Source organism: Scardinius erythrophthalmus (assembly GCF_964197995.2).
Source record: "Scardinius erythrophthalmus genome assembly, chromosome: 13".
Lineage (NCBI taxonomy): Eukaryota > Metazoa > Chordata > Actinopteri > Cypriniformes > Leuciscidae > Scardinius > Scardinius erythrophthalmus.
The window spans coordinates 21,141,534-21,166,873 of record NC_138233.1 but is presented as its reverse complement, the minus strand read 5'-3'; the positions used below and the strand labels follow the sequence as shown (position 1 = coordinate 21,166,873).

General features: G+C 36.7%; 1 protein-coding gene across 4 annotated transcripts; it reads right to left on the bottom strand.

Annotated features, from left to right (window-relative positions):
- Positions 1 to 1,497: 1,497 nt before the first annotated feature.
- Positions 1,498 to 18,259, bottom strand: slc7a2 (solute carrier family 7 member 2). 4 transcript variants are annotated; one of them, XM_081382765.1, is made up of 14 exons: positions 18,039 to 18,245; positions 17,904 to 17,935; positions 15,779 to 16,166; positions 15,534 to 15,689; positions 14,585 to 14,750; positions 14,335 to 14,471; positions 14,026 to 14,248; positions 11,417 to 11,553; positions 9,545 to 9,647; positions 6,359 to 6,558; positions 6,112 to 6,278; positions 4,914 to 5,022; positions 4,621 to 4,761; positions 1,498 to 2,837 (listed from the first exon to the last, which is right to left on the bottom strand). In XM_081382765.1, the coding sequence occupies exons 3-14, from the start codon at positions 16,146 to 16,148 to the stop codon at positions 2,770 to 2,772; spliced, it is 1,977 nt and encodes a 658-aa protein (XP_081238891.1). In that variant the 5' UTR covers positions 16,149 to 16,166; positions 17,904 to 17,935; positions 18,039 to 18,245; the 3' UTR covers positions 1,498 to 2,769. The 4 variants fall into 4 exon arrangements, with proteins under 4 accessions (XP_081238891.1, XP_081238892.1, XP_081238894.1 ...); XM_081382766.1 differs by lacking the exon at positions 17,904 to 17,935 and having other exon boundaries at positions 18,039 to 18,259; XM_081382768.1 differs by lacking the exon at positions 1,498 to 2,837 and having other exon boundaries at positions 4,485 to 4,761; positions 18,039 to 18,165.
- Positions 18,260 to 25,340: the final 7,081 nt, after the last annotated feature.

The following is a 25,340-nucleotide window of genomic DNA, read 5'->3' as shown; positions in this document are numbered from 1 at the left end:
AGTTTCTTTCTTCGTTGAACACAAAAGTATTTTGAAGAATGTTGGTAACCAGACCCCATTATTTGTTTCCCATGCTACGGAAGTCAATGGGGTCCATCAACTGTGTGGTTACTGTTATTCTTTAAAACATGGTATTTTGTGTTCAGCAGAGGAAAGAAATTAATACAGGTTTGGAGCAACTTGAGTAAATGATGATGGCAGAATTTTCATTTTTGGGTGAACTATCCCTTTAATGTCAATTATTGTGAGATTTATTTTGCACTCTTGCTGTAAAAGCAGAGGTCCACTATATGACTACAACATTAAAATGAAGTAGGCAGTGTTGGCTCATTTGATTTATGAAAGATATAGCTGAAATGTAATTGTTTCTTTCTGCAGTTTTGTAATAATATAATCAGCGTCTGATGAGGACATTGAACTTTACAAGAACTCAAATAAAATAGGTTGTTCTAATAGATAAGATGCATGTAGGCCTCACTGTAATAAAATACATGATCAATAAGTTATGACAATATAGTTTAACATTGCTTTAATTTTCAGCTTAAACTTGATTCAACTCAATGTTAAAGGGATAGTTCACTTTGAAATTAAATTTTGGTATGTTTTAGCTTACCTCAAGGGCATCCAAGATGTAGGTGTCTTTTTTTAGTAGTTTCAATTTTGATATTTTTAGGTCAAACCGTTCTTGTCTGTCAGTCATATAATGCAGGTCTATGGTTACTGTCTCAAAGAGCATGCACAGAGTCCAAATTAAAACAATTCCCCATCGTCCAAATTAAACAATTCCCCATCGTAAGTACACATTGGCCTAAGACACGAAACGAGCGGTTTGTGTGAGAAAACGAACAGTATTTATATCGTTGTTACCTCTTGAACACAGCCGCGTCCAAGTGATCTGAGGGCGCGGGCGGGTTAAGATATATAGGCCTACACTAGATGTCGCCTTGGCTACTGCAGTTCATTGGAACGAAACCGTAGCCAAGGCGACATCTAGTGTATATATCTATACCCGCCCGCGCCCTCAGATCATTTGGACGTGGTTGTGTTCAAGAGGTAACAACGATATAAATACTGTTCGTTTTCTCACACAAACCACTCGTTTCGTGTCTTAGGCCATCAATGTGTACTTACGATGGGGAATTGTTTAATTTGGACTCTGTGCATGCTCTTTGAGACAGTGACCATAGACCTGCATTATATGACTGACAGACAAGAACGGTTTGACCTAAAAATATCAAAATTGAAACTACTGCGGAAAAAAGACACCTACATCTTGGATGCCCTTGAGGTAAGCTAAAACATACCAATATTTAATTTCAAAGTGAACTATCCCTTTAATATAAGTCAGTTTAATGTAATTTAAGTTGAAATGACTTAACATTGTTGATGGTACTCAAAAATTTAAGGCAGCAACTTTTGGCTCAACAGACTAGCTAACCAAGAATGAATTATGCATTAAGTTTTTTAATGCATATATACAATGTAGGAAACCTTAGTTAAAAAGAAATATTTTATTGCTTTGTATGAAACCACTTTGTAATGTTTTGACAATGGCATAAACCACACATCATTACTAAAATAAAATAACTATACAAAGGCTCTAAACAGAATAGTTGATGTGCAGTATTTTTGATGAGACATTAACACATTTTTATTAATCCTTGTGCCACAATCTTAGCCTCTCCATGACTCGTTTACATTGCATTTACACCGAGTGTTTAAAGCAGAGAAGAACTTGAGTGCTAGTTTGCAGAAGAAACTCTTTCAGATGCTCAGGCTGTCCATTCTTAGACCCCTGCTGGCATCACTCAGTTAACTGGCTTACACAGATTATGACTGCAGTGAACTATGTAATGTAGACTGAAGATTATTCATCAAAAAAAAAGTTTTTGAAAAAGCCCAAAAAATATATAGTAAGTAAATAAAGTGAATAAAAGGGTAATTTTACAAGACAAAACACTGATTACATACATAACTTGCTCCTCTTCAACATCATCAGACCTGGATGTTAAACAACAGGTTGACCTATGAATACTGTAGACTGGATATGTCAAACATTTAACGATAACTACACAAACACATGTAACATGGATAAAAATAAGAAGTATGGTGTTTTTCAGAATACAAGAAATAGTGTTATCTGAGCAGCTTAACATCTCTGGCACATACAATAAGATGTGGTCAATAGAATTAATCCTAATTTTTAGAATGAAACACTTTAATAATAATAATAAAAAAAGGATTTTCACCAATATCAGCAATTATTAGTTTTAACAATATCTAGTCTAATGTTCCACATTATTTGATAATGCCACACATTTGTCCCATATCATAGTGAAGTATATGCTTTAAAAAAAAAATCTTCTTCCTTTTTTTAATTGAACAAACTACCAGTGGAAGTAACCTTGAGATACTGACTGTGGAAATCTTAATACTTTATAGAAAATAAAAACACGCTTTCCCCTTTCTCTTCCAAACACATTTAAAGCAAATTGCTCACATGTCCTACAGGGCTGTAAATGTTTGAACTAAACCAATAAGAAATTGCAACTCTGTAACAGTTTAAATCCCTGTTTAAGAACGAAACAAGCGATCTACAGTTCTGAAAACGCCCTAAGGGTGTATAAATAGAGTCAATTCCATAATCACTGCATTGAATTTTCATTGTCAGATCATACACCCCTAATGTCCGACATGATATGATCACAACACACGTGAGTGAGAACATCAGCACTGAGAGATTGTTCATGATGGCAGAGCTCAGTTCTGTCAGCTGGTTGGTGAATGCTGTAGATAACAGCTAGACACTGTCAGAGTTCGTCTGCTGTTCTTTAACCCTTAATCGCTGTTTGGGGTCATTATGACCCCACTGGACTTTTCTTTCATTTTTTAAAAATGTTACCTTCATATCAGGGGCATGAAACTCTGGGACTTTTCCTAAATAACCTATCTAAACATGCACAAAAACACTGGGCTTGATTTGGTTGTTCTAAAGGTGTGTAAAAAAAAAATTTACCGTTTAAGCTGTTTGGGGTCAAAATGACCCCACATTGAAAATGAATGGGAAAATGAAAAAAATGACTTTTTTTTATTTTGTTTGTCAAAAAAATAAAATTAAATCCATTATAAATCTGAAAATTTATACATATAAACCAAGGTCTGGTCCTAGAGCATAAATAAAAAGTAGAACGAACTTTCTATCTCATACACACACACACACAGACACACACAAACACATAAACAAACACACAAATGTATGTGTTTGCAACAGAGAGCATTTTTACAGAAATTGGTAAATAAAATAAACAAAACTGGCATAAATCTAAAAAAATTTACATTTAAATCAAGGTCTGGTCCTAGCGCATAAACCCAAAGTGGAACGAACTTTCTATCTCATACACACACACACACAAACACACACAAACACACACAAACACACATGTATGTCACTGCAACAGAGAGCATTTTTATAGAAATTGGCAAATAAAATAAATAAAACTGGCATAAATCTAAAAAAAAATTACATTTAAATCAAGGTCTGGTCCTAGAGCATAAACCCAAAGTGGAACAAACTTTCTATCTCATACACACACACACACAAACACACACAAACTCACACGTGTATGTCCCTGCAACAGAGAGCATTTTTATAGAAATTGGCAAATAAAATAAACAAAACTGGCATAAATCTAAAAAAAAATTACATTTAAATCAAGGTCTGGTCCTAGAGCATAAACCCAAAGTGGAACGAACTTTCTATCTCATACATACACACACACACACACACAAACACACACATCTATGTCACTGCAACAGAGAGCATTTTTATAGAAATTGGCAAATAAAATCAACTAAACTGGCATAAATCTGAAAAATGTCACATATGCAACATGGAACAAGCTTGTTCACACACACACACACACACACACACACACACACACCCCACACACACACACACACACCACAGTCATGTCATAGTGGTGACTTGTAATGGTTCTGCAAATGTATGTATAATAATTTGCAAAAGCAGATAATTCAAAATATATCAGAAAACAACAACAAATTCTAACTCTGACAAAAATACAGATTTTTTTATGTATTTCAAAATGTTTAAATAAATATTCACAAAATATATATATCAAAGTTGTGAGGAGAAGTTGAAGCATCACAAACAATAAAGTGAAAATGAATGAGTCTCTATGGCCCTCTATTGGATATATGTGGTCATTGCACTTTCTTTCTTTAATTATAATTTCTAAAGTTTTTCCACAAACCAGCAGATGTCAGTATTCTATCTCTAACACATAGAGCAATGTCCAAAAACTATTTAGATTTAATTAAGATCATCATTTAAGTGATTTTTTCTTTAAAAAATCATTTTTCATGAGCCAATTTATGGCCTAGTTATGTAATTGTGCAGTAAATAGGTAAAAAACTTCAAAATTTCCACAAAAACACAGCATAAATGTATAGTTGAGAAGTAAATAAAAAAAATGATATATAGTTTTCCATATAAAAAAATGTATATTTCCTTATGCAATTGCTCTTTAAAAGTTTGGGGTCAAAATGACCCCAAACAGCTTAAATGTTGTCCTTTTTTAACAGCGATTAAGGGTTAACATGGGCTAGTCTTCTCTGTGTGTGTCACATACTCCACACTGCATGTCAGTATCTTTTTCTCCATTGCAACACCACAGTTCTGTATATGCCTCTTGCGTTCATCGCTGTGCCACATTCCATATCCAAAATAAATGAGGAAGCCTGTGGATTGATATCAAAGTTATGATTTATATCAAACGTGCATGTCAAATTTAGTCATTGTTTACTAAAAAGGAGAAGAAAAAGAGCAATGAGACCTTTAGACTCACTTTAGACTGTGCACGTGTGTGTGTTTACTCAAAGATTGCACGTACCTATGGCCATCCAGATGGAGAAACGGATCCATGTGTCTCCGCTGAGCTGAACCATGAGATACACGTTGACAAATATACTCAAGATGGGTAGAAAAGGCAACAGAGGAACCTGAAGCAAAAAATACACACCGATTCAAACATGTGCTTGACTGCACTCTGCTCAACACTCACTTATGAAATGACCCAGACTGAAAAAGAAACAACACAATTAATGGAGGCTCTTTCGGGTCATATCACTTTGTTTTTCAAGTCAGATAAGGATAGCACACAATACGGCCCTCCAAAGAACACAGAGTGCTTGGCAAACACAGATATTTTATACAGGCTATTACCCTAAAACTCAGGGCTGTTCTGGGCAGAATACACATCAAGATAAACACAGCAGCAACGGTTCAACATGAGCCACATGTATTAAAGGGATAGTACCCCTAAAACGGAAATTCTGTCATTACTCAAACCTAAAAAAGAGAGATTTTATGCAGAATGTCCATGCTTTTTTCCATACAATAAAAGTGAAAGGCAGCAGTTCATACAACTTGTGTACTATATTGTGTACAAGTCTTGTGAGGTCATATGATACCAAAATTATGACTACTTATAGTAGCTTGACTGGTCACCATTCACTTTCATTGAATGGAAAAGAGCACATTCTGCCTCTTCTTTTTGTGTTCCATTAAAGAAAAAGGAAAAGAAAAAAAAATCTCTTTAAGAGTGTGACCGACCTTTTTACAGGAAAAATAATTTTGGTTACTGAAAAAATGTGTAACTGCCACAAATACTTGTATCTATGGTTGTGGATTTATTCAGCAGGACTCATATTGACCAAAAGTGCCAGCAAAGACATTAATAATGTTAAAAAAGATTTCTATTCTTGAATAGAGAATCACAAATGCTATTCTTTTGAACTTTCTATTCATCAAGGAATCCGAAAAAATGTATTGTGGTTGCAACAAGAAAATATTAAGCAGCACAACTGTTTTCAACATCGAACCAGATCAGCATATTAGAATGATTTCTGAAGGATCATGTGACTCTGAAGACTGGAAAAGTGTCTGGTGAAAATTCAATTCAGCTTTGACATCACAGAATTAAATTACATTTTAAAATATATTTTAAAATTTGTGATTATACTTCACAATATTACTTTATCTTTTAAACAGTATGTTTAGATAAACTTTTGGATTTCAAACCTACATACCATAAAGGAAACTTTCTTCCTCGTCTGAGGTTGTCTGCAAACTAGAAGGATGCACATGATGAAGATGAACAAAGATGCGGCCAAGACCCCCAGGGCCCAAGGCTCCAAGGCAATAATGGCCTGTCCGTAGTATGTGTTGAGTGTGCTCACAACACACACAATAATCACTGCAGGGAAAACAGACACAGATCAGGATGACTACATAACTAAACCTGTCAGACCAGTCTCTAACTGCTGCAGTACTAACCCACGATGATAACAGACGCATTGACGGCAGTGGAGGTCTGTTCGGTGGGCAGCACTGGAGGGTTGAGCAGAGAGCGCAGGGTTACGCCTCTATCCTTCAGCATGTTCAGATGAGACTCAGACTCTGTCAGTTCAGACTCCCCAACATCTTCCTTGCCTTCATTGATCCTAGACTTCTCGAACACAGCATCTGGCTGATACCTTCACACATACATTTTACATTACAATAGTTACTTATGCCACTAGAAACAGGAAACATGATTAAAACACTAATACATCTTTTTGTAAAACAAAAAAAAACATGACTCAGTATCATATCACAAGAAAATTGTCCATATCAAATCTGTCAAATCGTTCAAACACACATTATACAGTTGAGAACTGACACATAACCACTGTATGAAAGATTACTAATAGTACACACATCATTGTACCAACTAGTTGATTACGTGATTTCACCAAGTACAACATGTTTCTGGATCAACATTCCAATCAACCAATCAGATTTTAGGGACAAGTTTACAGTCTATGTCAAGTGTTATCATCAGTGTTATCATTTCCCTCTGAGTTTAGGGAATTTATGGTCAGGATGAAATTTTTAGGCAGGAATGTTGTTCCAGGATCAACTAAATATGTTGATACATGAACGTGTCTTACTTGGCAAAAATCACGGTGACCAGTTGATTAGTTCTGCCACTAGTCGGCGCATCATTAAGATGCATATTAATATTAAAGGGGGGGTGAAACACTCATTTTCACTCAATCTCCTGTTAATCTTGAGTACCTATAGAGTAGTATTGCATCCTTCATATCTCCAAAAAGTCTTTAGTTTTATTATATTTACAAAAGAAAGATAGGCTGTACCGAGTCTTTCCGGAAAAAAACGAGCGGCTGGAGGCGTGCCGTGTGAGCGGAGCTAAAGCTGTGCTTATGCGCCGATAGCTAACAACACACAAGCTGCGTTTCCATTACAGATTTGCGCAAATGTTTTGCGCTATTATCTAAATATCGATAAAAAACTATTGCGAAATGACGGCGTTTCCATTAACCGATGTTATGCGACTAAAACGTCCTTTTTTCTCTCGCGATAAGTCATTCCAAAAATCACGGCAACTGACGTTGGTTTATATAATATCACAGCCACCGCATTAGACATTATTATTATTATTATTAATGGAAGGAGACGTGGCGTGTTATCCAAGCATTAATGACAGGGAAAGACCCTTATAATGCGAACGACACATGGAGTTTCTGGGTGTTTCGCCCTCATTTCTGCTTCGAGGTTTTGATTGTGGCATTTCTTTGAGATTTAGAATCCAGTATTCCTATAGTCTAATTATTAGTATTTTTTTTAATGAATTTAATAAAGAACTCTGTCTCGTATTCTGTCCAAACGATCCATGTAGGCTATTTTGTGTCCATTCATTTTTCCTTTTTTAACCCGTAATTGAAAAACGAAAAATGAACGGTTGTTGTCTTTTTAAAACGCAAAGTTGAACACCAAAATTTTAATTTGAACTGGCTACACCAGCTGCTGCGCAAAAAAGTAAATATCGAAGAATTTTCAGATGTTTGTTTATGACTTTTTGCCCCTTTATTAAACATTTAAAATAGTCACAAATTAATATGGAAAACATGTCGATTTTACTGGTTTTCTAAGGCCAAATCAGAACCTGGATTTGATGTTTTTCCCGCAGTGCTGAATGAGAAGAGCCATTAATATTATTAATAAACTATGTTTTGGCTAAAATTACATCTCCATCTCCGCTGTTAAGCAGATGCGCTTTTAGAGAGAAATACCTTTCATACGAATTACAAAATCAGAAGGTAAAGCTTTCGATTCGAATTTGTTCGTTTTAAAGTGGACATTTAAGCTTTAGCCTATATTTTGTTTCAGTTCTCGCGCTCCAGTTTACGGAGATCATGAAAGTGCGTGATTGTTTTCTTTTACTTTACAAAAGCACAACGTTTTATTTTGTTATTGTGAGTTTACACAAATAAAAGTAGTTGAGAATAATGTATTATTATTTTCTGTATGACCAGAAATGATAGAGTATTTTTAAGTTGTTTCCACTGTTGATAGGAAAATGCAAGTGTTCGCGACCGCGCCTCCGTGCCATGCAGTGCGCGCTCCACGCTCAGCTTTGTTCTTTTTTTTTGCATAAAAGCGTCTTCTAAATATAGCCTATTAAATGTTAAAATAAAATAATTATTAGGCCTATTTGCGTAAACATTCATCAACTCAATAGGCCTACATGGACCTCAAACACAGCGTCTTCTAAGTCAGGTGACTGTAAATGCGCAAAAACTGTTTCCATTGCAGTTTTGCGAAATATTCCTTTTTCGAATTGCCTGAAAAACCACCTCATGAGAGCGTAAAAACTTTTTTGCGATAAATGGGAGTTTTTGCGAAATTGACGTGTTTCCATTAAGCGTATTTTCAATGCGCAATTTCAATTTGCGCAATTTGAAGGGTAATGGAAACGCGGCTACAGACATTTGAAGCAGTTTTACTCACCGCCTGCGGTTCCAACGCACCACCGTGAACCTTTATCGGGACTGCTCCATCCTTAAGCATTAGATCTGCAAATCCGGCGTCGAACTGGGCTTTGTTTATAAAACAATCATCGTCGAAATGCAGGTAACAAACAAGAACACTTGCACAACTCCATTGATGCTCTAGAAAAACAAACTCCATCCACTGGTCCCTTAACGCCGGGTTCTTTTGGAATTTGTGCATGGTTGTCTTGCCCTGGCAACCAAAAACCCACTTCTTTGGTGACATTGACTTCCCTAAAGCCGAGCACAGCGCTTAGATGAGGTACTGCTTTCGCTCTCTTCTCTCTCTGGTCTACGAGTGCGCGCGCCCGCGCTATTCCGGGAGAAGTGCCCTTAGAACCCATATAAGGAAATTCCGCCCCATCTGACGTCACACAGGCCCATACTCGAAAAAAACTTTCCGAAAATTGTGACAAACCGGAAGGAGTATTTTTGGTACAGAAATACTCCTTCAAACGTACAATTTAATTTTTGAAACTTTGTCCATGTTTAGCATGGGAATCCAACTCTTTAACAGTGTAAAAAACTCAGTATGCATGAAATAGCATTTCACCCCCCCTTTAACAAATTTTGGTCAAGACCATATAAATTCTTGAAATTAATCATTTGAAAATGAATGTTTACTAACCTGAGGATAAGAACACAAGCTGCCACTAATGAGTACGCCAGCAAAGTTCCAATAGACATCATGTCCACCAGCGCTTTCAAGTCAAACAGAAAAGCCATGATTGCTGTTGATATGAAACAATTGCTGATCAGGTGGAGTTTAAAAATAATACATCAAATGCATGCATATCACAAACCATACTTGCATAAATGAAATGGTTTACATACATTGGCTTATTATCATTCTTTAACTAATTAGACACTTAAGTCACATTTAAAATGCACAGATTTCATGGCATGTAAATATCTCTATTTTCTCAGAAATAATTTAAATTCTCTTAGCAATTTTTGCAATTGCTTGCAATGCGAACATACAGAAGGAGAATCTACTGTTTTGTATTGCATAATTTAAAACTATGCCAACTTTTTTTGCCAAATATGCTATTTAAATAAATCTGTTTCATATTATATTGATATTTAATCCAATATCATTCATACATTTATAAATGTGGCTTGGTTGTCAAAAATGCATAAATATGCCAACAGAGCATGCACAGTTTATTTCATTGGTATTCATTTAATAAATTAAATCTTCCTATTTTGAAGAGCCTGATTCCAAAATAATTCAAGTGTCATCATCAATGACTTTAGACTCAGGATGCAATAGCATTGGTATCCTCTTATCAAATCTACACCAGATGTGCCCTCTGACTTCATATACAGCTGCTCAGACTTCCCTCACAGTAAGAAGGCAGTGTACTAACAAACATACAGTGCTACGGTATGAGCTTAATATGTGCAACGTGCAGGGGGCTCCAAATATCAAATCTACCCTGCGTCCTCATCCCCCGGCTAAGCTTCACCTCTGCTTTTTCATTCTTTAGAAGTCATCAGAATTCATAAGCATGGCTGACCCCATGCTAGCATCAAAGTGCTGTATTAACACACTGTAGGGGGAAGTACTAAGAATCTCTCCCTGCAGCTTTCATCAGAAATCTGCACCTGGCACATCAGTGTATGCTGGTGTACATCTACATACAATATATATATACACCAACAAATCAGTAGTAATTTCCTTTCTTTTTCCGGCAAACTTCATCAAACGCTCTACATATCACTTTTGCATGCAATAAATAACATTTACAGAGAATTTAACTACGCACTGTATATTCCCACAGATTTTTATCACCACCACCAACACCAACACCAACACCACAGCAAAAGCTATGGAAGCTTGTTTCTGCCACAGAAGTAAAAACATTTAAAAGATAATTGCGACTTTTACATCTGCATTTTACATCTCGCAATTTTGACTTATTTTCTCAGAATTGTGAGATATAAACTTGCAATTGCGAGTTTTAAAGTCATATTTGTGTGATATAAACTCGCAATTGCGTGTTATATAGTCATAATTGTGTGATATAACTGACTTTTCTGTGAGATACTCGCAATTGTGAGTTATAAAGTCAATTTTTTTTCTCAGAATTACGAGGTTTTATCTCACAATTCTGTCTTTATAACTCGCAATTGAGTGTTATAAAAACAGTATTGCGAAATATAAACTTACAATTCTGAGAAAAAAAGTCAGAATTGCAAGATATAAACTTTGGTTGAGTTTATATCTCTCAATTCTGACTTTATAACTCGCAATTGCAAGTTTATATCACATACTTCTGACTTTTTTTCTCACAATTGAGAAATAAATAGAAAAAAAGTCAGAATTGCGAGATAGAAAAGTCGCAATTACCTTTTTTATTTTTTAGGTGGAAATAAGCTTCCATAGAAAGCATGCTTCCATTAACAGGGTAATAATTAAGCAGGCACACTGCACCTCCACCAGGCTGACACAAACAGGACAGCAGGCCATGCCAGGCCTACCTCGATCTTAGCTTACCCGCGGTAGTGCCCGCTGCCATAGTGGCAGCCACTGGCGACTGACGCTTACTCACTTTGGAAAGAAATCTGAATAGCACGCCATCTCTTGCCATGGCAAACAGAATGCGGGGAAGAGGGAACAAAGAACCCAACAGGCTAAAAACAAAAAAGGAGTCATGGTTCAGATACCTGCAACTCTGGAAGGAAAAGAACATATTAACCAACACCGGCAAGTGTGAAGGAGCAAATATTCACCTGAAATTAATTTTTACTAATATTTTGATAGAAAGTTTAAACTCAAAAAATAAGCATTTTCTTGCCAATAAAATATTTTAGAGGGGAATATAAATAGGCATTTATATTCACTGCCTTTACTTTATTCCATTACTTATTAATTTCCTTGATTTATCCTGGTCTTTAAAAAAAAATCTTGACATCTCCAGTTTTTTTGTGGCTGTTGGAACCCTGTAAAAGATTAATTTGATGCATGTTCCTAAAGAATAATTTTGTGTATTGCACAGTTACACTCTTTTTCACATTTGCCTGGTGGATCACATTGGCAGTTTGCATAGCAATCGTGCCTCCATCTCTCACCTGCAACTACACCTGAAGACATTGTAGCAATAACAGGGGTCTTCGTCTTAGGATTGATTTGGGCTAACGCTTTGAAAAGCACCCCATCCTGTGCCATAGCATAGATTACACGCGGCATTGGGAAAATGGAGCCCAGCAGACTGCATGTGAGGCAAACACATCAGCAGAAGCAAAGTGTCAATTAATCACATGCTGCAGATCTGATCCCAAACACTTCAATGCTGGCATCCACAAATAATGATTTTTATTTTAAAGTCAACATGAAATCAAAATTAACACCGTTTACTTTCTTAACACATTTCTGGTCTTTGCATGATTGATGAATGCATGTTATTCCACAGAAAACTAAATTGTTGTTTCGAATGACATCAACGGGCTTTTACGTTTTTAACTCCTGCCCTCCAATCACAGGATATATAGACAACATTTTCACTGAATCAATTCCCAAAGGATAGAATTAAGTCTGCTACATTTTGTTCTTTGTCAATATTCTGTTTGAGTCAACACAAAAAAACAACACATTACAGAAGTAATACAGGTTACTGTGTCATGTTGACTTTAGGAAATATAAAATTTGACAGCACATCATTGTATAGCGCTTAGCAAATGAAGCAAATGGGACCAGAGGTGCAGTTAAATCATCTTCATTTTTTTTCCTGGGAGTATTGCACAAGGCCTATTAGGCTATGGTATCCTAATGTTTTATTCAATTAAAAAAATGCCACAAGTATTCAAAGAAAAGTAGCTTGAATCAAAATGATTGGTCTTGGGTAATAATTTACCCAATTTTGGTCTTTTATAGCAATAGAGTGGAAAAAAAACTTCCTTTTTTCCGGAAGTAAAAACTCCATTCATTTTCTCCATAGGGAAATTGCTTTTTAACTATAACTTATAAACCTTTAAAAACAACCTTACTGTGAGCTACGAGGTTGTTAATCAATGGCATTGGCTTCAGTTGAAGACGTAAAAGCATGCATTATTTCAAATGCCACCAATCAAGCAAACCATGCCAAAAATATCTCGTTAGCAATAAGCTCATTGAAGTAATTAAGTTGTCAACACAATAATTACAATATAGAAATTCAACATTGGTGCATGTTGAATCAGAGTTTGCGTCATCTGAAGTTGGAGTCATTTCTTCACAGGTGTTGGGGCAACATTTTCAAATGAGTAGTTTTATATTTCTCCATCTTTCTTCATTTAATTATGCCGTTCGCAATGCTTCATGGGATTGTAGTTCTTTCTATCACTAAAGTCTTGTACCTTTGTAATTTTGTCTGAATACTTTTTTTGATTCAAATCAAAGTTTGTAACGTTATGATTCACTTCGTAGCTGGTTGGCTTGCTTCTTGGCTTAAAAAGCATTAACAAAGACTTTTTGAAATCCCTATGGGACAAATGAATGGGGAAAAAAATTACTTCCGGAACCAACAATGCTCAAACCACGGGCGGGCACTGTTGCACTCCATAGGTTCAAGATAAGAGGTTGTATACTTTACCAATCACACACCAGGATGTTTTTGAACATAATTAACATTAATATTAGAGAAAATCTAATAATCATTCATTACATAAATGCTGCTTTAGGGAGCCTTGCTAAATGCCAAACAATAGTCCTTACTGATTTATGTCACCAGGAAAAAACAGAAATCCTCATTCCACGTGAAAATTTTGTTCTGAAAGAGAGCAAGTTTAAATCTGTATCATATAAAAGCTAATAATAATATAATGTGATTAATGAAATGCTATGTATAATTATTTATATATGGCTCTCTTTCAAACAAACCACCATCAAAAAGTAATTAGGGATGCAAAGCATATAATCAGTCCACCACAAACCCAGCAAAGAACTCCATAAAAATTAATTAGGAAAGTGTTGTGTTTCACCGAATGACAAACAAATGACAAAATGAATAAATGCACTTTTATGCAAGTATTCACAATGTTTAATATGAGCATGCTATCTCAATATACAGTCTTGTGAGATGTCTTGGCCAGCAGAACAACATTATGGGAGCAAAGAAAGATGTTTACCTGGTTGAGAGAGCACAGAGCGATCCTGCCGCTACTACATATTTCGCAGGCCCCCAGCCCACATATTCAAAAGCCAAAGGTAGAGGACTCCTCTCATCCAGCAGGTAGTAGGGCATCATGAGGGTGAGGGCCGCTGACACTCCAAAGTAGGCAAGGAAGCAGACCAGCAGGGAAACAACTATACCGATGGGAATGGCCCTCTGGGGATTCTTCACCTCCTCACCTGGTCAGAATCACAAATACCAACACACTTGGAACTCAAGATCAGATTGGAGGACGGAAAATGACTGTGCATAAGTGACTTAATACCTGTGGTTGCAATGCAGTCAAATCCCACAAAGGCGTAAAAGCATGTGGCCGCACCAGCGAGTGTCCCGCTAAAGCCGTAAGGCAAAAAGCCCCCTACCCCGTAATCACTGGTGACATTAGCAGTGTGTGAGAGATTCCTGTAAGGAGATTGAAGTGTATTGAATGGTTAAGATCATAATTCACACATCAGGCTCGCATAATTCATCAACATATAAAAGAAGAGAAGGAATAAGAAAGAGATATTCTTCACCTTCTGACAATGGTGACGTTTATGAGAGATTCTTCTGAAATATTCCAATTGAGCGCGTCTCCTTTGACGAATCCAGAGATGATAACAAAGATCAGCACAAGCACGTTAACAGCTGTGAAAATTTTGTTGACCCAAGCTGATTCTTTCACCCCAAAGGAGAGAAGACCTGTGAAAAAAAGAATTACAGTGACAGACATGAAACTGAATGTGAAAGTCAGACATTATTTATGTAACCATTTGTTTAAAAGTTTTAACTTAAATGATGTACAAACATTTGTTCATTTAGCAGATGCTTTTATGCAAAATGACTTACAAATGAGGAATCTAACCATTGTTGGTAATTAGTAATTAGTTACTGTAATATAATCATTTTTCCCTTTAAAAAGTAAAGTAAGGGATTACTCTTAACTTTTCTGTGATTTAATTACAGTTACTTCTGATGTAATTGAATTAAATAGAGTAGAACAATAAAATAATAGTGGATTTAACGTCAAAATTTAACCTCTAATGTTAAAATGTATGTTTTTCATGTAACCATTTCCCTTTAAATACTTTGGTCAGTTCAAAAATAATTTATGCAATTTTATATTATTTATTTGAAAGAATTAAAAAAGCAGTTTCATGTCTAAACTTGTATTGTTCAACTGTTCGAGCGTGATATGGGATTTAGAAAGTAATCAGTAATAAGTAATGCAATACTTTTAAAAGGCAGTAATTAGGACCGTAATCTATTTACACAGTTGAAGATGTAATTGGTAGCTGGTAATTAATTACTTTTACACTGACAGTAACTTACCCAACACTGGGTTAGGGTTATATAACTAGCTGTTAAGAAGGCAATAACACAGAATGCATGCTAGAACAACGAGGAATATGTTTTTTTATGTTTTTTTTAAGATGAATGAAGTGAATGAATTTACTAACAGACTTTTCTTTTCTTTTTTTTTACCTGACAGGAGTAAGATCAGGCAGACAGCAAAGAAATCAGGGTACTCTGCCAGGCCAGGCAAATTCATTTTGAAGTACAATTTGCAGAACTTTTCAATGTGGCCCCCTATAAGTTCATCAAACGTCCCACTCCAGGCACGTGCCACACTAGAGGTCCCTGTGCCAACCAAATATCAGTTTATGTTTGAAAAAATATCATTTCACTTACTATATTATTGCTTTAAAATATGACTAATTCATAATTACCAATGACGTATGACAGAATGAGGTTCCAGCCTGTGATGAAGGCCCAGAGCTCCCCCACGGTCACATAGCTGTACAGATAGGCCGAGCCCGTCTTGGGTACCCGCGCACCAAACTCAGCATAGCACAGGCCGGCCATCACAGATGCTAGAGCTGCGATGAGGAAGGACACCACAATGCTGGGGCCAGAATTGCCTTTAGCCACCTCCCCAGCGAGCACATAGACACCGGCCCCCAGTGTACTTCCCACCCCGAGGGCAATGAGGTCGACAGTGGAGAGGCAGCGGCACAGCTTGGACTCCTCCAGACAGTCCTGGTCCACATTCTTCCTCCTCACAAGGGATCGGCAAAATGTGAAGCAATGTTCCAGCATTCTTCCTGTTAGCACAAACTGTCAAGAGAGTTTTTGTCAAATAAATAAATCAAGTACACTAACTATGTATATTTGTTTTTTAGAGTTGAGTATGTGCCAAAAGAAAGATTTCTGAAGATGATTTATTTTCTTTACTATGTTTTACATATTCATGGCCTAATCTTTTCTGTATGATTTGACTAACACTGCACAGAAGAAATGCGCAAAGTAAAGATTTCATTATGCAAGATCAGTAGTATTGGAGCTGAGGCATGCAAAAGGACAATTATTCAATAACACTTTCAGCTTTTGTTCTCACTTGCACATGTCTGCAGTTTAAGCAGCAGGTTTTAGTATTGCCCAATGTAGAATAATGCATAAGCCTTAGGCATTATTGCATAATAGTGGGATAAAGTTCTTTCATTTTGATAGGCGTAGGTATTTGGCATATCACTTATTGGCCAGTGGGCTTTTTTGCAATTAAAGCGTTAAGTTTGTTGGTTTATTTGAATGGCTTACAAGTTCATTATAAAAGTTAATTATAAGTGTATCAAGTATAATGAGTTTATATAAGGTTTATATAAAGCAGACTTGAACGTTTAAAGGATGTAGTCTGCTATTTGTTACATACCCTAAATTAAATCCATTTTAGTTATAGCACTGTCTCTTTAAAAATATATACAATATTATATATATATATATATATATATATATATATATAAATAAAAAAAATTACATTTTTTATAAATTTATTATATATATATATATATATATATATATATATATATATATATATATATATGCCAAAAGAAAGATTTCTGAAGATGATTTCTTTTCTTTACTATGTTTTACATATTCATGACCTAATCTTTTCTGTATGATTTGACTAACACTGCACAGAAGAAATGTGCAAAGTAAAGATTTCATTATGCAAGATCTATAGTAATGGGAACCAAATTGGAGCTGAGGCATGCAAAAGGACAACTGTCTTATATATATATATATAATAAATTTATAAAAAAAAAAATAATATATATAATAAAACTATTTTTGTTTCCTGAGCAGCAAATCAGCTTAGAATGATTTCTGAAGGATCATGTGACACTGAAGACTGGAGTAATGATCAGCTTTGACATAACAGGAATAAATTACATTTTAAAAGATATTCAAATAGAAAATAGTTATTTTAGATTGTAATAATTTTAAAGTGGTATTGTTTTGCTCTATTTTGAACAAATAAAGGCCTTCAAAAACATTTAAAAAATCTTAACAACCCCAAACTTTTAAATGGTAGAGTACATATTTTTATATACATACAAACAGCATTTAGAACAGCTTTAGAGATTTTTTGGCAGTCTTATTTTGCATGTAAATGAGGATGCAGACCAAAGTTGCACTAAAGCTGCTTTCTAAATAACTTCTTTTACATGCAAAACACATTTTATAAAAAAGATTTAGCACATTGTGATGTGTATGAGCAAATGGCTGTGCATTAGCATTACACTGCGTCTGCTTACAACCTGTGAAAGGTGTTAAAGAGTCACACAGGCAGAGAAGACTGACATGCATAAGGCGGTTGGCTGTACCTGAGGGGTCGGACTTGACAAGCAACTCTGAGGCTCAGTTACAGCACAGCATATTTAATAGCTGAGCCAAAATGTATTCTGTCTTACTATAATGAGAGAGTGGATAGGCTAATATCTCATTAATAGGCTACTACAGTAACAGGTACAAACTTTGCACATGCAACGATCATAAATTAATTTCATATCTTACTCTGCTTTTGGAATAATATGTCTTCAATGGATCTGATAAAAGTAATTAAGAAAAATATGGCTGTGTAAATGCACATGAGCAATGACAAATCATCTAAAATCAAATATTTGCATAAACACAGACACTAAAACTTACCGTCTGGTGAAAGACTGGCAGATGTAGAATCACGTTATGCAAGTAGTGCCTTTCTTCTTAGAGCTTTCATGCAAACACACACATACACGCCCCCCACACTCACACCTACACTGATTTCTTTAAAAAGCTTACAAGCTCTGAGAGATCCAAGTCAGTCCTTCCCAAGTCCTGTCTCAAGTTTGCCCCTGCCTTCCTCTAGCTCAAATGACATGTCAGCCCACAACCGCACTAGTTGTACTGGCTACTTTACTCAATCCTAGTTTGTCTTAACTTGCCCTGCCCCCTGTGAGGAGGACTTGTCTGGCAGCTGTGTGCTGTGCTGCCCCAAAGAGGAGGAGGGACACTTCACACAGAGGGAGGCAATGCTAATATCCCAATTCAAACAGGTCACTGGGATTTGTGAAAAAAAAAAAAAAACTTGTGTGTGTGTTAATAATGCTGCCTGATTCCTTTTGAACATGCTTTTTTTTTTTTTTTTTTTAACCCTCATGGCCGAGTAAGTCCCAGCTGCCAGTGCACTTACTGACCGCTGATAAACGGTTAAGCAACTGACAATGACAAACATTGAGACACACAGATCTGTTTGCCCTGTGCAGTCCGGAAGAGTTGCTAAAAGCATGAATGCTAATTGGACAAAGAGGTCTACAAGAGCAATCACAGGTAACGGGCTTTAAAGGGTGATTGTTTCCCTTATATATAAGCTCATGAGCACAGGGATATTGAATCAATAGGACTCTTCAAAACAGTAGTGCTAATATCACAAATCTGATATAGGGGAAATCAGGGTGAGTCACTCAGGGTAGGATTAATGGACAAAAACTCCAATAATCCATTTAGAAAGTTGTGAATTGTATACAGAGTTTAGTCTGCTTTAGTATACTTTATACAGAGCATGCCACAGACTGTATATCACTCACAGCCTCGTTTTTATCTGCATTCACGAGTTTTGGCCCGAACCCAGGGTACTCCCCCCGGTTGTGATAAGAATAGTTAGGACTAGAAGTGAGGAGATGGGGTGGTGGAGGGATGCTGATAAAATGTGATAGAATGTCAACGAACAGAGGTAAGGCTGGTGTATATATACCTCTTATTATTTGAGTTGATTGGCTGAATGTGCTCTTCTCGTGTTAATCAGGTTAATTAGCTGAACGAACGTGCTCCTCCAGAACTTTGTTAATAAAACATCATTTAATTCAATATAGCGTCTAACCAGACTATGGTGTTCATATAGAACACGATTTTTCATTCCAATGTGCTGCTTTTCAATTGTTTCTAAACAAGCCTTTAGAACTGCCAAAATTCTTAGTGGCATAGATTCGGTTCTAGAAACATTCCTCAGGGAATTTGGTCTAGACTGACATGATAGCATCACGTAGTTGCTTTAGGTTTGTCAGCTGCACATCCATAATGTGAATCTCCTGTTCCACCACATCCCAAAGGTGCGCTATTGGATTGAGATCTGGAACTGTCAGGGTCATTTGAGTATAGTGAACACATTGCCATGTTCAAGAACACTGTCACGACTGTTTCCCAAAACCTGTATTGTCGCAAATTGGTCGTTCAACCACGTTGTTTAATGATGTCACGCAGGTGGTGGAGTAATAACTACTTGTAATGAATCTGTTTGAGTTCGAATTAATGCAGTTTTGCTATAAATTATGGACAAGGCATCTGAGGACTATTTCTAATTTTTCTCAGTTATTTTCCTTTACTTCCAGATTCAATAATAGGCTCGTTCTTACGCACTAGAGCACGAACGCACATGCGCACTCTTCAAAAACGGTGCTTTAAAACTCTTGACAAACTAAAAGACATAAAATGACATTTGTATGTATTCTAAATAAAAGAAATAGATTGTACTGAATGTTAACTTGTTTATTTGGCTCAAGATAAGGATTTATTGAGTCCACATGTCATGCAAACAAGAAACTCTGCTTCTAACCACAGGTCGAAAACTGTAGTTCCAACCACAAAACTTTGCGATGCTGTTTGCGAATGTTCGTTGGAACTATGGTTTCAGGAAACACCGACTCGTTGAACTATGCTGATAACGATGGATCTTGTGACCATAGCTGGCTAACGATGCTTTTGGGAAACGCACCCCAGCCCGTATGGCAGCAACAAACCATGCCATGTTCAAAGAACTTTAAATCCCTATTTTCCCCATTCTGCTCAGTTTGAACTTCAGCAGATAGTATTGACAATATCTACATGCTTCAATGCATGGAGTTGCTGCCATGTGATTGGCTGATTTGATATTTGGCTTAACGAGCAGTTGAACAGGTGTACCTACTAAAGTAGCTGGTGAGTTTATTTCATACACTTAAAAGGGGTATGGATGTGCTCGCTCAATGATACTAAAGAGTGAAGAATTAACCTGACAATTAGGTATTTTGCATACCCCGCCAATTGTGACATGAACTGTGAAATCTTTAATGCAGTGTCAATCTGAAAAGGTGAAAGCATCTAGTGTAACTGTGTGGTAATGAGTCTTTCTCTGATCTAGCATGTGTCAGACTGAGATGTTTTTCTCCATCAGTTGTAAGGCTGTCCCCATTATGTGCCCTTTATCTATCTGAACACCACCGTGAAAGCAAATGCCATCCTGAATGGATGGGTAAGCAACCACAGCAAACATTCATCCACTTTCCAGGGAAACAGCAGAAAGACTGCTTTACAGACATTCAGGGAATGTGGTTTACAGCATTTGCCAGTGCTGGCACAGCCATCAAGTAAAGACAGACCTGACATGAAGCAAAAGAAATTGCATCAAAAGCCTGATGCAACTTCTTGCTAAAAGAACTTTTGAAACATCATGAGATGTGCACAAACAAAACCGAAGCTGTTGGTTCATTTCATATTAACAGCCTCTAAATTGCATAAAAACTAGTGAACGGGCACTGGTGAACATCTCTCACAGTTTTTCGGGCATAAAATCAAGTCCAAAGAGCAGCTGTATTCATCTGCCAATATACTGTAGTCCTACACAGCTTAGAGAACAAAAGACAAGATCCTTGGACAAATGGGATGAAACCTGTTGAACTGCACATTCATTTCATGTCATACAACCAATTTTTCCCAAAATGAGAGAGAGGTTTTCTAAATACTGTAGGTTTTCCTCTGCTTCTCAGGACAGGCCGGCACAAATTATTACAAGATTACCGATGTCACGCACATGACCGTAGTTGATGCATCTAATGCAAAAATATTGGTTCTAATGTCAACACCGCAGTACTGTTTGTAATGGGGACACTCCACACCACTTAACAGCTGTCACCAGGAAATGTTCAAGTCAATTATTAGTGGGAAGAAAGGACATTACAAGCTGATTCCTGCAGAACCATACATGGATGCAAATTGTAAAACTGCTGTGCAATCAACTTTAGTTTTAGTTTTTGTCATTGCTGTAAAACACATGCAGCTGTTACGAAGATGAACTGCCCTCTCTCCTTCTTTATCTATGAGAGCAAATAAGTTTCATGCAACGAACGTCAATTTGTGCTTACTTTTGTTTTGATGACGCACCAACGGTGGACACTGGCAGAGTCCATGGAGTTCAGTTCCCTGTTAACCATCCTGCATTAAATGACAGAGAACAATCTTTAAAATGTTCAGCCTGATAGATATGTTACTCCACTTACAGCTATCTGCTAGAAGATTATAAGTTTAGACTTGAATGATCCTGTGTGCTGACTCTGCTAAAGTTGAATATCTGGACAGGTTTGATCTGTTACAGTGAGCATTAGCATGGGAAACTGGTCAGCTATGACATCACTTTCTATTCCTAAGGCGCGATTGGTGGAGGTAAGACCATAAAAGCTTTATTTTTGTGCTAAGAAAGCATCATCTGATATCATAACATACAGTAAATGCAATAAGAGGGAAAATGAATATAAACTTACACAGTGAATAGTGACACTGACCCAAATCTTCCTTAATACCCATAATCTTGTTTATATTCAATGCCAATGTGAAGGCTGAAATGATCACCTGTGTGTATTGCGAGATATACTTAATGCTTTCTTTATTAAAAACATGCTCAATTTGTCTAATCTTCTGAAGCACAGTGCTCCTGTGAGAAACTGCCCCAAGGTTTTCTAGTTTAGTCAATTTTCTGTGCTAACCACACAGCGAGGAAATCAGTTACTAGGCCACAAGTTGTTGTTTTTTAAGACATTGAATACATTTGTTGATTTTTGCATGCCAGCTAATGATATAAAGATTCATGAATAATGTTTGGATATAGCTGAAGGCTAATGGATCAATCCTTAGTTACAGAAACCGGGCCATTACTGAGGTCCCAATCCTGCTTTATTACCCTTATGGCTGTGAGCAGAGCACTTAATCATAAGTTGGTCCTGCGGGTCTGCCCTCATTTCATATAGGCAACAATAAGATCTAGTGTGCTTTATGTTGAAAAGGGTGATAATTATTGAATTCATTGTAAGTACTGCTAAAATCTAGGACATGGATGTTATCAGAGGCATATTTAGAGAATAAGCGAATGAGAGCAACACTACGTATATGCTCTCAGGCAAAATGCATTATCATATATAGTAGGCCTACTCAAATTCTGCAAGCTTGAACAGGAAAGATGGGAGGCTACAGTATAAAATCCACCATAACAATTTTGGTGTTGTGAAACTGATCACTAGAAGTTTAGATGTATATGTTATACAACCCCAAATCAGAAAAAGTTGGGACACTGTATTGGAATAATTTACAAATCTCATAAACTTATATTGTATTCACAATAGAAGATAACATATCAAATGTTGAAAGTGAGACATTTAGAAATGTCATGCCAAATATTGGCTCATTTTGGATTTCATGAGAGCTAAACATTGCAAAAAAGTTGGGACAGGTAGCAATAAGACGCCAGAAAAGTTAAATGTACATATAAGGAACAGCTGGAGGACCAATTTGCAACTTATTAGGTCAATTGGCAACATGATTGGGTATAAAAAGAGCCTCTCAGAGTGGCAGTGTCTCTCAGAAGTCAAGATGGGCAGAGGATCACCAATTCCCCCAATGCTGCGGCGAAAAATAGTGGAGCAATATCAGAAAGGAGTTTCTCAGAGAAAAATTGCGAAGAGTTTGAAGTTATCATTATCTACAGTGCATAATATCATCCAAAGATTCAGAGAATCTGGAACAATCTCTGTGCGTAAGAGTCAAGGCCGGAAAACCATACTGGATGCCGTGATCTTCAGGCACTGCATCACATACAGGAATGCTACTGTAATGGAAATCACAACATGGGCTCAGGAATACTTCCAGAAAACATTGTCGGTGAACACAATCCACCGTGCCATTCGCCGTTGCCAGCTAAAACTCTATAGGTCAAAAAAGAAGCCATATCTAAACAGGATCTAGAAGCGCAGACGTTTTCTCTGGGCCAAGGCTCATTAAAAATGGACTGTGGCAAAGTGGAAAACTGTTCTGTGGTCAGACGAATCAAAATTTGAAGTTCTTTTTGGAAAACTGGGACACCATGTCATCCGAACAAAAGAGGACAAGGACAACCCAAGTTGTTATCAGCGCTCAGTTCAGAAGCCTGCATCTCTGATGGTATGGGGTTGCATGAGTGCGTGTGGCATGGGCAGCTCACGCATCTGGAAAGACACCATCAATGCTGAAAGGTATATCCAAGTTCCAGAACAACATATGCTCCCGTCCAGACGTCGTCTCTTTCAGGGAAGACCTTGCATTTTCCAACATGACAATGCCAGACCATATAACTGCATCAATTACAATATCATGGCTGCGTAGAAGGATCTGGGTACTGAAATGGCCAGCCTGCAGTCCAGATCTTTCACCCATAGAAAACATTTGGTGCATCATAAAGAGGAAGATGCAACAAAGAAGACCTAAAACAGTTGAGCAACTAGAAGCCTGTATTAGACAAGAATGGGACAACATTCCTATTACTAAACTTGAGCAACTTGTCTCCTCAGTCCCCAGACATTTGCAGACTGTTATAAAAAGAAGAGGGGATGCCACACAGTGGTAAACATGGCCTTGTCCCAACTTTTTTAAGATGTGTTGATGCCATGAAATTTAAAATCAACTTTTGTCAATTCATTGAAAAATCTAATTTTCCCTTAAAATGATACATTTTCTCAGTTTAAACATTTGATAGTAATCTATTAGAATGGACAAACAATCTCCATACTAAAAGGATAAACAGCATTGAACTAAATCCCATATTGTGATTGGACTTGAAATGGTCAATTGACTATCCTCCCCTCAACATTAATGATGTTTATACTGAACAAAACTGCACAATCAACTGTCTAAAAAAGGCTCACTGATTAACTCAAAGATTCATATGACGTCACAGCAGTGTCAATATGTATTTTGTGTAGAGAGATGGGGGAGAGAGTTATTGAAGGACAGGCAGAATGGAGAGTGTTTTTAAGAATGAAAGATAGTTATCTGTGAACTTAATTTAAGCTATTATTAACTAAATGCTCTGCAAGCTCATTTGGATTGATAGAAGTATTTACATGAAGGCTTTTCAGACCGATTGAGCCATCAATTCAAATGGTTTGTTTGGCTTCATGTTAACATATCAATGAGTAATTTACTAAACTCAAAAACAGACAAAGTATAGCTGGCAATATTGTGCTTAAAATGTAAGTTCCTAAAACTAAAAGAGTTAGCTCACCCAAAAATGTACTCACCTTCACAACGTTCCAAACCCTTAAGACTTTCGTTCATCTTCGGAACGCAAATTATCTTTTTGATGAAACCTGAGAGCTTTTTGTCCCTGAATTAAACCTGTTCATCATATAAATCGATTGAGTCTCTTCAGAAAATTTGGACTAAACTGCTTAATTCACATGGATTAGTTTTACAATCACTTTATGAACTTTTTGAAGCGTCAAGTGGTAGTTGCGTAGCTGTCAATGGAGGGACAGAAAGCTCTTAGATTTCAACATTATGTTTGTGTTCCGAAGATGACTTGATTTTGTCCAAGGGAAATTGGTTGGATCGCTGGATGGTTGTGGTTTGCTATTGCTGTGATGCCATGTGAGTAGGGTTGGAAACTTTCCATGGGAATTTAAGGGAATTAATTTGAGCCTGTGGACTAAACAAAGTGAAGTAAGTTTTGATGATATTATGGGGAAAAATATTTATTAAATGTTTAAATTGCAAATATCATATAAAAATGTATTCATCTAGAAGATAGCAAGCTGATAAGTTAGATGCTAAATAAGCTAGCATAACTTTATTTACCACATAAGTAGGGCTGGGCGCCGGCGGTATGATGGTATATACACCGTAATAACATGGGAA